This window comes from Arachis hypogaea, chromosome 16, assembly GCF_003086295.3.
Source record: "Arachis hypogaea cultivar Tifrunner chromosome 16, arahy.Tifrunner.gnm2.J5K5, whole genome shotgun sequence".
In the NCBI taxonomy this organism is placed as follows: Eukaryota; Viridiplantae; Streptophyta; class Magnoliopsida; order Fabales; family Fabaceae; genus Arachis; species Arachis hypogaea.
Window position 1 is genome coordinate 73,847,776 of NC_092051.1, and position 13,287 is coordinate 73,861,062.

A 13,287-nucleotide genomic window follows, 5' to 3' on the forward strand; every position below is an offset into this window, starting at 1 on the left:
ATTGTACTTGGTTAATTGTTCTAGTTGAAGTAATTGTTTGTTTGTGCTTGAACTTTCCTACTTGTGTTTACGACTGGGATTCTATTGGAACGCGGTGATTGGTTGTTGTTTGGACTATTTGGGCCTAAGGCCGTGGTTGATCATGAGGTGGGCTGAAGGCCATGTTTGGTTGATGTTTCTGGTTTAGAAAAGTACGAAAACTAATCTGGTTCAACTTGGATAAACCTTTTGAAAGGATTTTGAATTTTTAAGAAATGAACAGTTTCCTCTTTCAGTAAAGATTTCAGATTTTTCTTTAATATAAACCTTTGCTTTTGAAAAGATGCATAAGACGGTTATTAATCACTGTAACGATTTTATCTCGCGTATCCTATTATAGTAATTCTACAACCCTATAGTGAGAACCCTTTCGAGGATGATGTTCTCACTCCCCTACAGGTCTTTTCTTTTTCAGGTTACGGACAACGAAGTTCAGAAGAACTTATTTCTTTTCTGTTAGACGATATTTCTGTATTGTTTTAGTATTTATGTTTCCATCGCTTTTGACTTTGCAAGTTTTCTAAGAGGGATAGGATTTTGATATGGGATGCTTGTAAATTAATATGTATGTATACGTATATATATACAAAACTCACAGGAAAAACATATATACATATGTATATATATATATATATATATGTTTTTCCTGTGAGTATTGTAATTTATATTGTAAGTATGAATGTATGTTTTCGAAAAATTCGGTCTAAGTTTTAAACAGGCTCATATCTTAGTATTAAATAATATAAGAGTCGTCGTAATACCTGAGCTATTAGAGTGGTGTAGCCGGAAGCGTGACATTTTGATAGTTAGAGTGTTACATCTTGCTTCAAGAATCAATTTTTAAATTTTTCAGATTAACAATAATATTTTTCCTTTTTCTTCATTCTTTCAAGAGCCAGCATCATAAAATTCAACTTCAAATATGCACTGTTTATTCATGCATTCAGAAACTAAAGCAATGCCACCACATCAAAATAATTTAACTATTCTTTATTAGAAAAATCGAAAATTTATGCATCTTTATTTCTTCTAAAAAAATCTATTATTTTATTCATGTTTAATGATGATAAGAGGAATAATTTATAGCTAATTGGAAAAATAAAAATTAATTAATTACTACTAATGCTTATGTAATCCTAAAAATTAAAAGACATAAAATAAAAATAAAAATAAAGACTTAATTACTACTAGTGATCATGCAACTCTAAATTTGGATGGAATTACTTGAGACAAAAAAAATAAGAATTAGAATAGCCACAGAGTTGAAACTCAACAACCTTCAACTTGAAGGATGTTGGGCTCTTCAGGATAAGGGGCGTTGGTTTCTTCAGGCTGTGGGGCACATGGCTCTTCAACCTGAGGGGCATATGATTCTTCAGCTTGAGGGGCCCTGGGCTCTTCAGGAGAGAGCTTCTGGCACTTCAGCTCCTTAAGCTCACGCCCCTGCTTCTCCTGCTCTTTGATTAGTTTGAAAATCATGCTAGTCTGATCTTTCTGCTCCTCTCTGAGCTGATCCTCCAGCATGCTCTGTAAGTGAATTACAGATGCCTTCAACTGTTCCCAGTACTCCATTGGAGGGATCTCTTAGGAAAGCTTGGGTTCCTTCCTCTTTAGGTTATCATATTCTATCTTGGAGCTCTCCATCACCTGCTTGGTGATTAGTTTTTCCACTAGAATAAAGTGGTCTGATGGGATTAAATCTTTAGCCTCTTGGCATAGGCAGAAGATGAGATTTGGATAAGCCTACATGGCCCTAGTGGAATCCCTATTTGATAACTTGTAAATCTTACGGGGGATTAATTGGTGGACTTCCACCTCATTCTCCATCATGATGCAGTGAATCATTACTGCTCTTTCAATATTGACTTTATAGCGGTTACTTGTAGGGAGTATAGAATGCACAATGAAGTCTAGCAACAGGCTTTAGGTTTGCCCTTTTCAGCTGGCATGGCTCCCCTTTTTCCATTGGGTTCTGGGCAGGCATATGTTCTCTAGGACTTGATCTAGCTTTCGGTTGGCTACAACCCTCCTGTTGTATGACTCACGGTCATCCCTTTACAGAGGTAGTTTGAAGACCTCTCTCACCCTGTCTAGGTGAAAGTATATGATCTTCCCTCTGACCATGGTACAAAAAGTATGGATGGTTGTTCCATCTTTCTTTTGCTTATCTATCATCCACAGATTTGCATAGAATTCCCGGATTATGTTGTATCCAACATTTAATTCTGGATTACTTAGAATCTCCCAGCCTCTCCTTCGAATCTGCTCTTGGATCTCTGAGTATTCTTCTTCTCCAAGGTTGAATCCCACTTCAGGGATTACTGGCCTTTTGCTCATTATCTTATGATAATATTCCTCATGTTGCTTGGTGAAGAATCGAACAGGTTTGAAAACAACTGTTGAGTTGTCTTCTTTCTTGTTCTTTGGGGCGGTCTTGCCACTTCTTGGAGCCATGGGATTGAATTCTTGATGAGATAACAGAAGTCCTGCCACACCAAACTCCATGCTGTCATGCTGGCGTTTAAACGCCCAGAATACTAGCATTTTGGCATTTAACGCCAGAGTAGTCCCCCTTGTGGGGCGTTAAACGCCCAGCCAGGGCCTCCTGGCTGGCGTTTAAACGCCAGGCTTGTGCTCCCTTCAGGGCGTTAAATGCCCAGCCAGGACCTCCTGGCTGGCGTTTAACGCTAGGCATGCTGTCTCCATGGGCGTTTAAACGCTCAACACCCTACTCTTTCTGGCATTTAAACGGCAGGAAGCTCCTTACTCCAGGGTATTCTGTTTGCTGTTCTGCATTATTCTGTCTCTGTTTAAGCACTGTACAAGATCATTAACACTAAAACTAACTTAAAATATAATTAAAAAGAAATTAAAAAGAAAATTAATTAAAACGGAAACAACTAGAAAATAAAGTATGAGTGATTATTGTGTTGCCTCCCAACAAGCGCTTCTTTAATGTCTTTAGCTGGACTTCACTATACTTAACTTAGTAGCAGTGTTGAGCCTCCTGGCTCTATATCTCCTTCAAGGTAATGCTTAACCCTCTGTCCATTGACAGTGAACCTGGTTTCAGGATCTTTTCCTTGAAGTTCTATGTCACTACAAAAAAAAAGGTTAAAATGGCGGTTTTTTATGGGAATTACGGCGGTTATAACCGCCATTATGACAAAAAACGGCGCTTCCAAGAAACGTTGGTATTCTGGGCGCCATTCTGGTTATTACGGCAGTTTTCTGAAAATTTCCGTAATAACCAGTGGATAATACAGCGGTTTTTTGGCGGTAATAATGGCGGTTTTAACTGCCATTTTAACAAAATAAAATGGCGATTAGTTGTTGTTTAAAATGGCAGTTTGTAACTGCTGTTTTTACCTGGGTTTAATGGCATCCTTCTCGTTAAAAATGGTGTTTATAACCACCGTTTTTACTGGGTTTAATGGCATCATTCTCGTTAAAAATGGTATTTATAACCGCCATTTTTACCTGTATTTAGTGGCATCCTTTTCCTTTAAAATGGCATTTCTAAACGCCATTTTTACCAGGGTTTAATGGCATCCGTTTCGTTTAAAATGGCATTTTTTAACTACCATTTTTACCAGGATATAATGGCACCATTTTTGTTTAAAATGGCGTTTTTAGTCGTCGTTTTTACCTAATTACAATTTTAGACTTTTTAAAATGAGATTGAAACTATGTATTTAAAGTGACATTTTTAGAGCTCAAATTTTAAAGTCTCATAATAACCAAAAAGCATAACCTTAAATCAAATATCATAACAAGATTTTTAATTCATACATAGTCTCCGAAAATAAAAATTCATAATCCAAAAACAAAGTATCAAAGATAACATTTTTCAATAATTTGTCTTAACATATATCTATAATACTTAATACATAAAATTTTTATTATACAAGATCATGCTTCTTTGTTGCTCGCTCCAAAAGACCTACTTCCTAACTCTCTTGGTGATGGAATTTCACTCTCTTGATCCAATCCCTACAACAAAAATATAATTATGAGCACAATAAAAAAGGATATAAAACTGAATCTGAAACTATTAATATGAAATTATTCAATCAAAAATGAAAACTCACATACACTAACTATTTGCACAACAAATCCTCTGTTTTCTGGGAATTAGGAAAAGAAAACTCACAGTAATTTAACTCTATTTCAACCATCGATCTCTCTTTGTTTTGTCAAATAAATATCCGTGTAGCTACCCTCCAAATTATATCTTATCTTAAAACTGCCATATACCACATGCACAATCACCACCACCATTTCCACTCGATATATATATATATATATATATACACACACACACACACACACACACAATCACACAAACTGCATTTTTATACAGTACTACTTGAATTCAGAGCTACTACTTCATTCTACTCTTTATCATAATCATAATGGCCAAGTTAAGTGCTAGAAGCATGAAGAAGAGTGCTACTAGTAACAGTTTCAGGTTTATGGTGGAGAAACTAATTCATAAGAGTTTGTTAATGGGGAGCAACAACAACAATAATGTTACTGTAATATAAAACAACATGTGTACTACTTACGCTGTGTGTTACTAGTTACTACTTCAATCTAATTTTGGTTATTATAATATTAACTTAGCTTCTTTAAAATTTTTCTTAGCTTTCTTGCTTGCACCTTTTAATTTGTTATATGTATATCAATTTTTCATAGGAATCAATTAGTCTTTTTCATAGGAATCAATTGTTGGTAGGCTTTTAATTAACAAAGTTAAAGCTAGCTTCCAAAGTCAAATTTTAAAATTGACCCAAATTCCCTTAAGAGTCCAAATATTACACATAGAATAAGGTATTAAGAACATAAATTATATTTGTACCTGTGAAATTTGTTGAGTAGGGAACATTCCAGCCAATTCTACTAGAATTTTACCTCCTTTCTTAGAAGCAATATAGGAGACTAGTGCTTGCAATTGCGCTTTAACAGTATCCAACTCTTCTTGCACATTTGGACCACAAGTAGATGATGTGCCAGCATCATTTGAAGAACCTAAATTCATCTGACTAATTCTTGTAGTGTTGTTCTTGAAAGAAACTATTGGAACAGCTCCCATGCCTAAACCTCGAACACAACCAGGGTGCTCTTTCCCAAGAACTACTCCAAGAGCATCAAGAGGAGAATTAACGGTTGATTCCACCACTTGTTGACTGCTATATGCTTCAATCTTCTCCTATATATATAAAAAGAAAGAGAAAGAATCAAACATAATATTATCTTATAAAAAAGAAAGAAGAAGAAATACAAACAAGTTACTTATTGCAGTTTAGTCTTACCGCTATTTCTTTAGCCTTTTCATTAACATAACTTCCATCTATTTTCTTGTGAGTGATGTCCCACATTTGAACCCTACTAACTTCTTTTCCCGTCTCTTCCGTCTAAAATTCAAGAAAAGTAGAAAGACTCAATGAAGAAATATATCATTTAAGAAAAGATATGCATAAAATTAAGTAACTAAACATAAATGACTCCTATGCTATATAAAAAATAATAATGGTAGCAAGAATAGTGATGATGATGAAGTGGTGAGTGATAGTAATATCGTAACAATAACAGTTCTCATGAAAAATAGTCACTATCATGGGAAAATTGGTCAATATCATGCATTGGAGAATAGCAGTACTGAGCCAATTCAAACAAAACCATAGAAATGATTACCAATTTAGCCCTTCTTCTTGCAAGTGATTTAGCACTTGTAGTATGAAGAATTATTTATTTTTGCCGAATTTCTTGATTCCTCTTACAAAGGTTCTGCAAGATAAATTTGGACACAATTAAATAGAGTCAAACATGCATTGAACATATAACATGCATTCAACATATCGCTGGTTCATTACCAACTCTATATAAAATAAAAGACGAGCAGGCAGCAAACTATGAATAAAGGCTTTTTATTACCAACTCTATATAAAGGCCTTTCACAACATTCCATATTTACAGCAGCAAACTATATAAGGCTTTTTAGTGGGACAACATTTAACTAGAAAATTAAGTACTTACATGAGTTTCAGGCTTCAAACGATATTCTACGAATAAAGCCCATTGATCAAGAGTAATATCTTCTGGTGTATTATTTATGATCTCAGTTTTACTCAACCTCGGATCATAAAACTCATTTCAAAGCTTTATCCTATGTTCCCTCCATTTTTTGCCAAGCGATTGGAGCAGAAATCGTTTGCCCAAGCTATCACACACTTTGAAGCAAAATCGAGCCTTTAATATGGAAAAAAGAATATATATTAACTAACAAATATAACTAAATAATGACAAAGAAATAAGCTTTAGAGTTTAAGTAATCTTCTTACTTGGAAAAAAATATTCCATTGATTTTCAAAAAGGCTCTCTGGAATGTCTGACCAGTTATCAAAACTGATTGGAAATGCTACACAATCAGTGGCCAATTGCCCACAAACTCCAGCAAGGAGTCCGACTGCTTCTCCTATTGCTGCATGTTGTCTATTAAAATTGACAACTATGCGCAAACCTTCTGGTAAATTATGCACATCCTTCACTAATAAATGAAGGCATGTACTATCTTCATATTCATCTAAAATAGATAAATAAATATAAATAAATGAGTAATTAAGCAAATAAAGAATAAAACATATGATGATATATATATATATATATATATATATATATATATATATTATAAAAGATTAATTCTTGTGCAGGGTATAATATAACAGCTACATATATTAATCAAATCGGAAGAATGATGACATTTTAAGAATGATGACACATTTGTATAAAGAGGATGTTCGATAATAACATTTTAATTCTTTACCATAATCGCTTTCATTTTCTTTTTAGTTTTCCTTAAAAAAGGTAGGGACGTTTCAGAAAGAGAAAAAAAGAAAAGTTTCTTTTTAAGAACGTTTTTAATTTCAAGTTAATTTAAACTTAAAGAATAAGTTGAACCAAATAAGTAGATTAATTCTCAAATAAAACCGGGCTAATCTTGCTCCAAATTAACGAAAAATAAAACTAAGATGAACATTTCCTAGTTCATAAATATTTGAGAAAGTGCATGACAACAAATTATAGTAGTAGTAGAAATAGAAGTAGAAGGGAAGCAGTAGTGGCAGGAACGTTATTTGGAGGAAAATCTGAACAAGGACATGTAAATTGGAAGATAGTGAAATTTGGAAAGGAAGAGGAGTAAAAGATGTAACAACCCCGATTTTCGAGTACGCGAGATCTTTTCTGAAAGTATGAATTTCTCCGGAAGATCAGTAAGGGGAAAACCTTTGATATATCATCAAGAATCTCAATCCTCATTGTCATTATGTCATCTTTAAGTTAGAACCTTTCCCGAGGCAAGCTCGATGATGCAGTCGCGAAGAACCTAGTTTTTGAACCGTATCGGTTAGGAGTTTTAATTCGGTTTTTCGTAAATAGTCTCAGTTTGACAAACCGGACTCGATTTATGAGAGAAGAGAGATAATAGGATGATATTATCATTATATTAGTATTAGAAGCTTCTTGAATAATATTATAAGGTTACCTGGTCAGTTTTAGTTAAAAATAGAAAACCGGTTTAACCGGGTTCACAATTTACTGGTGCAGCTTAGCACCAACACTCTCTGATGACTTTAGCAATGCTAAGGCCTCATTATACATGTTTTATTCTCATAATAAATATGTTACTAGAGTCATTTATTCTAGTAGCTCAGAAAATAATTTTTAGAGATATTTTCACAAGTGTTCCGATACACCTAGTTTTAGTAGTTATACATCTGAGATATTTTAATATTATTTTAATCCACCTCCAAGCCAACCAATCACAACTCACCCTACACCCCCAAAACCCCCAAGGCTGGCTCATTTTCACTTTGTGGCCGAAAATAGGTAGAGAGAAAAAGAGAGAGAAGTTCTTAGTTCCAAATCTTCAAAGCTTGATTTCTGCTGAACTAAAACTCAAATCAAAATTCCAATCCGACCAAAATGATCCTCTCTTCTTTCTCTACATGATTATATGACTTATCAAGGCTGGGATCAAGGTGAGTTGGCTGCACCATCTCTCCATTGATTCAGTTTTGTACGAGATGTCTCTGGTACGGTTTGAAGGATGGATCGGGAACCCGCGGGCGAAGCTGGAACCGGATGGCCTGACTGGAATAATGGGGAGTGGTACCTTCAAAGACACTCCGACGCTCAAGTTAGATGGATCTAAGAGGCAGAAAGTGTGAGGAATGAATGAATACCTGGGGGGACCTTGGTCCTCTTATTTATAGGTGATGATGAATATCTTATCTTATCTTATTTGGTTAAGATAAGAGAGATATTTGGGTTAGAGGCTTTGAAGGGCCAGTGTTTGGGCCTTCGGTTTGAAGCGGGTTGTCCCCGGGTAACCGGGTATGCGGGATCCGTGGGTCGGATCCGTAACAGTTGCCCCCGCAGCGGGAGAGCGAGCGAGGTCGGTCTGTCGCTGGGAGACATTTGTCATGGGCTCGATTTTTTCTCGGGTGCCCGTCTGGTTTCTTTGAGATGACGTCGGTGCCTCGGTCTCCGTATCGTGGAAGATTCGTCTGACCGTTTAGGTCTGACGTGGCTCTTTCGTATCAGTCGTGTCTGTTGCGTTCTTCGAGGCGTTACCTTTTTTCGAGGGGGTATTTATTGCAGGCTGTGCTTTTTCTTTTTTGCCCTTGCGTTTGCTTTGCTTTCTAAGGGTATTTTCGTCGTTTGCTTTTTTCAAAAACCGTTTTGGTTTTCCTCCTTCAGTTCCCTCGTGCTGCTTTTACTTCTCTATTGCTTCTCTTTCTAATTACAGCATTTCCCATTCTCCATTTTCGCTTTCTGTGGTTTCGGTTGGTCTTCTTCTGCAGCGTCTTTCCTTCGGGTTTTTCTTCCTTTTATCAGGTTAGCATTTCTCTCGCTTCTTTTTTGCTTCTTCTGCTTTGTTTTTTGCAGTTTTTTGTTTTTGCTAAGTGTAGTTTTAGAGTAGTTTGTGGTGTTTAGATAGTTCCGTTGGGTTTTTTAGAAAGGGGCTTGGGGCGAGTGCCACCGTATAATTGGTGGTGTGCGGTGGCGGTGTTTGTTTTTGGTTTTTTACCCGCCGTCGTTTTCTGCCATGAGGTTTGGTTGACGGTGGTGCTCGTCGATATTTTAGGTATGGCTCGCCGACGGACGGAGGGTGTGAGGGCTCCGGTGGCCCCGGCGGGGGGTGTCCCTGACCTTTTTTCTTGGGTCACCAGTGATGTTTGGGGGACACCGTCGCGGATGACGGAGGCGGACCTCCAACAGCTCCGTGGTGAGGGGGCTGTTTGTGGGGGTGGCGACGCCGAACGCCACTACGAGCTTTTCCTCCCTGAGGTTGACGAGAGGGTTTGCTATACCAATCTCGATTCCCCGACAGTGCCGGATTGGATGTGGGTGTATGAGGCGATGTTCACCCGGCTTGGTGTTCGGCTTCCTTTTTCTCCTTTTGTTCAGCAATTGTTGAATCGGTGCTCCGTGGCGCTGTCCCAGCTACATCCGAATAGCTGGGCGGCAATACGGTCTTTTGAACTCGTTTGTGATTATTTAGAGCTACCTGCCTCAGTAAACGTTTTTCTTTTCCTTTTCTTGTGTACTCTTCCGACTAAGGAGGGGAAGCATAAGAAGGGGTATGTATCCTTCCGAGCTCAGCCCCACCGTTGGGTTTTCGGTTTGTATGAAGACTCCTTCCACGGTTTTAAGAGTGGTTATTTTAAAGTTCGTCCTGCGAGGGGGCATCACCCTTTTTGGTTGACGCTGGAGGGTGAGCGTCGGTTCCCCACTTACTGGAACTTTAAGGCTGGTCCGTCCGTATTTACTCGGGTTTCGAAGGAGTTCTTGTCTTCGGAGGAGCGGGATATCGCTCTTGTCCTGTGGCAGTTATTTGGGGAGCGTCCTCTTAATCCTCGGGACGTGATGGCTGATCCGGTTGCTTGCCAGTCATATGTTGGTGTGTGTCGCGTGTGTCCGTTCTTTACTTGTTTTTATGTTTTGTTTCCCATTTTCGTAACTTGGATTTTTGTTTCTTGTTTCCTTTGCAGTTGAGGTGGCTGGTGGCTTGACATCCTTGGCGTGTCTGAAGGCGGCGATGGCCCAGGAGGAGGAGTCGTCGTCCCCGGCTACTCCTGTTTCTAATCCTGCCGTGGAGTCTCAGCCGGTTTCTCAGGAGGGGATTTCCTCGGGTGCGCGGGCCGATGCTCAAGTTTCTCATGGCCCTGCGAACTCTCCTGAAGTCGTTGTGGTGCCGGCTGCTGAGGTTTCTCGGAAGAGGAAGAGGCCTGAGGACCCGAGCAGTGAAACTTTTGAGGATGAGGGTCTTGTGCCCAGTGTGATGGATCGACGCTTCGATGCCCCGGGGTTTATTGATCAACACTTGATGCCTGGAACGGAGCCGTTTTTTGATGGCTGCGATGTTTCGTTCCAGGCCAAGTCGGTGTATCGTGCTCTCCTCCGGTCTGCCATTGTTGTTCGGAAGGCTGAGCCTGTGATGGCTCAGGTCGGTTTGCTGGACAAGAAGCTTCGTCATTCTCATGCTGAGGTAGCCAAGTTGAAGGGGGAACTTGAGGCCGCCGAGGCCGCGAGGGAGAGGGCTGTGAAGTCTTCTGAGGAGGTCGGGTCAGAGATTCTCTGACTTGCCGAGGTTGAGACTTCGCTTCTCTCTCAGTTGGCAGAGGAGCGGCAGCGGGCTTCCGATGTAGGTTCTCAGGCTGCCATGCTTCTCGCCGAGTCGGAGGATCTAAAGGCCGAGGTTGCTGCCTTGAGGAGGGATAAGACGGAGTTACTAGCTGATGCGAAGGATGCAATTGCGGCTACCGAGGAGACGATGAGGGCTCAAGCTTCAGTGCTGGCTCCTGGTGTGGATATGTTTATGATGGGGGCCTTCAAGACTATTCGCGGTGGCCAGATTGTTGACCTTGAGTAGCTTTTACTTTTATCTCTTTGGATTTTTTCTTTGAGCTGTGCTTTTGGATATTTTTGGATGGCCAGGGGCCGTGTATTTTGATTTTGGAACACTTTATTTTCGTTTTAATGGTATTTTATCGACCGTTCGGGCCTTTTGTATGTTCCGTTATTGTTTTTGGGCCGTCCGGGCCTTTGGTATATTTTGTTGTTTTTGGGCCGTCAGGGCCTATCATGTATTCCGTTTTAGGCTATTTCGTGTGTATTTCGTTTGTTTCCTCGGACCGTCGTTTGGTCGGGTTCTTTTGTGGATATCTGCATGTTTGGGCCTGGGGGGTGATCAGTCCCCCGGTTGCGGCCGTGTCTTTGTTCCGCTTTTGGGATACTAAGGAAAATAGAAATAGCTTGTTCTAATGGAATTTTTATTGATGGTTGGGCCTCGTTAAAACCCTCCGTTGGTGGCGGGAAAGTGTACCCGAGTTCAAAACTTAAATGGGAAATAAAACCTATGAATTTGTAAACTGGTAGGAGAAGTACAAAAACAAAAATGAGGATAAGGGTGCGACCTTTGTAGGTTGGTCTAGGCGTAGTATCGTCGCAAGTTGGCGGCGTTCCATGTTCTCGGGATTTCGTCACCGTTGAGCCGTTCGAGTTTGTACGCTCCTTTTCCGATTACAGCCTTGACTCTATATGGTCCTTCCCAGTTGGGGGTGAGCTTTCCTTCTTTTGGGGTCGGGGGACCGATGTCGTTTCGTCGTAAGACGAGGTCGTCGGCCGCAAATTCTCGCCGGATGACTCCGTGATTGTATCTCAGGCTGATTCTTTGCTTTAGGGCTAGCTCCCTGAGATGGGTTATGCTTCTGGTTTCGTCGATGAGGTCTCGTTCTGCTTCCTCGTCGTTACCTCCTACCATTTTCCTGGGGCTTGGGTCTCCGATCTCTACCGGGATGACCGCCTCGACACCGTATGTTAGTCGGAAAGGTGTTTCTCCTGTTGTCGTTTGAGGTGTGGTTCGGTATGACCATAGGACCGACCCGAGTTCGTCGGTCCATAGCCCTTTGGCTTCGTCGAGCCGCTTTTTAAGTCCTTTGACGATTATTTTGTTTGCGGATTCCACCTGTCTGTTTGTCTGGGGGTGTTCTACCGAGCTGAAACGGTGGGATACACGCAGCCCCTCTAAAAATTCTCTGAATTTTTTGTCAGTGAATTGGGTTCCGTTGTCCGAGATGACGATCTCGGGGATCCCGAATCGGGTGATGATCCGACGCCAGAGGAATTTTCGGCATTGGGTTGCCGTTATGGTGGACAGGGGTTCGGCTTCGATCCATTTAGTATAGTAGTCTATGGCGACGATGAGGTATCTGAGTTGGCCAGGTGCCGTAGGGAAGGGTCCGACGAGGTCGATGCCCCAAGTGCCGAATGGCCGTTCTGCCGATATGGTGCTGAGCTGGTGCGGTGCGGCTTGGTGGATATTGGCGTGCCTTTGGCATTTGTCGTAGTTTTTAACTATTTGCATGGAATCTCGGATAACCGTGGGCCAGAAGTAGCCTGCTCTGATGACTTTTGGGCTAAAGTCTTGCCTCCAACGTGGTGACCGCAGCAGCCTTAGTGGATTTCATGGAGTATGTACTCCATGTTCTCGGGTTCGATGCATTTGAGCAGGGGTTGCGAGAATCCGCGTTTGTATAGCTGTCCTGCGACAATGGTATAGTTGGCGGCTTCCCTTTTTATTCGCTTTTCCTCTTTGGGGTCTAGTGGCAGTGTTCCATCGAGGAGGTATTGCAGGATCGGGTAGGTCCAAGATCCCTGGTTTGAGATTGTCAGGTGAGCGTTGGTTGTTGTTGACACGGAGGGTGTCTTAACGACTTCCTGGATTAACGATTTGTTACCGTGTCCGGGTTTGGTGCTGGCTAGTTTGGAGAGTAGGTCTGCTCTGGCATTTCGTTCCCTAGGGACGTGCCGTATGGTGACGTGTTCGAATCCTTTTCTTAGTTTGTTTACCTTGGCGAGGTATTGTTGGAGTAGGGGGTCTCGTGTTTGGTAGTCTCCGTTAATTTGGGAACTGACTACTTGTGAATCGGTATTTACTTCTAGGACCTTTGCTCCGATTTCCTGGGCTAATGATAGGCCTGCCAAGAGGGCCTCGTATTCTGCTTGGTTGTTTGATACTGGAAATTCGTATCGTACCGACTGTTCGATCGTGATTCCGTCTTGATTTTCGAGTATGACTCCGGCGCCTCCGTAGGTGGAGTTTGATGAGCCGTCGACATGTAGTTTCCATTCTTCGGGGGTGAGCTTTCCCGGGGTCATCTCGGCGATGAAGTCGGCCAT

At 40.7% G+C, this 13,287-nt stretch overlaps 1 protein-coding gene across 1 annotated transcript; it reads right to left on the minus strand.

The window, feature by feature from the left end:
* Positions 1–12,561: 12,561 nt before the first annotated feature.
* On the minus strand, positions 12,562–13,287 carry LOC140180137 (uncharacterized). The gene has a single exon (XM_072220545.1). It carries the CDS (start codon positions 13,285–13,287, stop codon positions 12,562–12,564), a length of 726 nt encoding a protein of 241 aa, XP_072076646.1.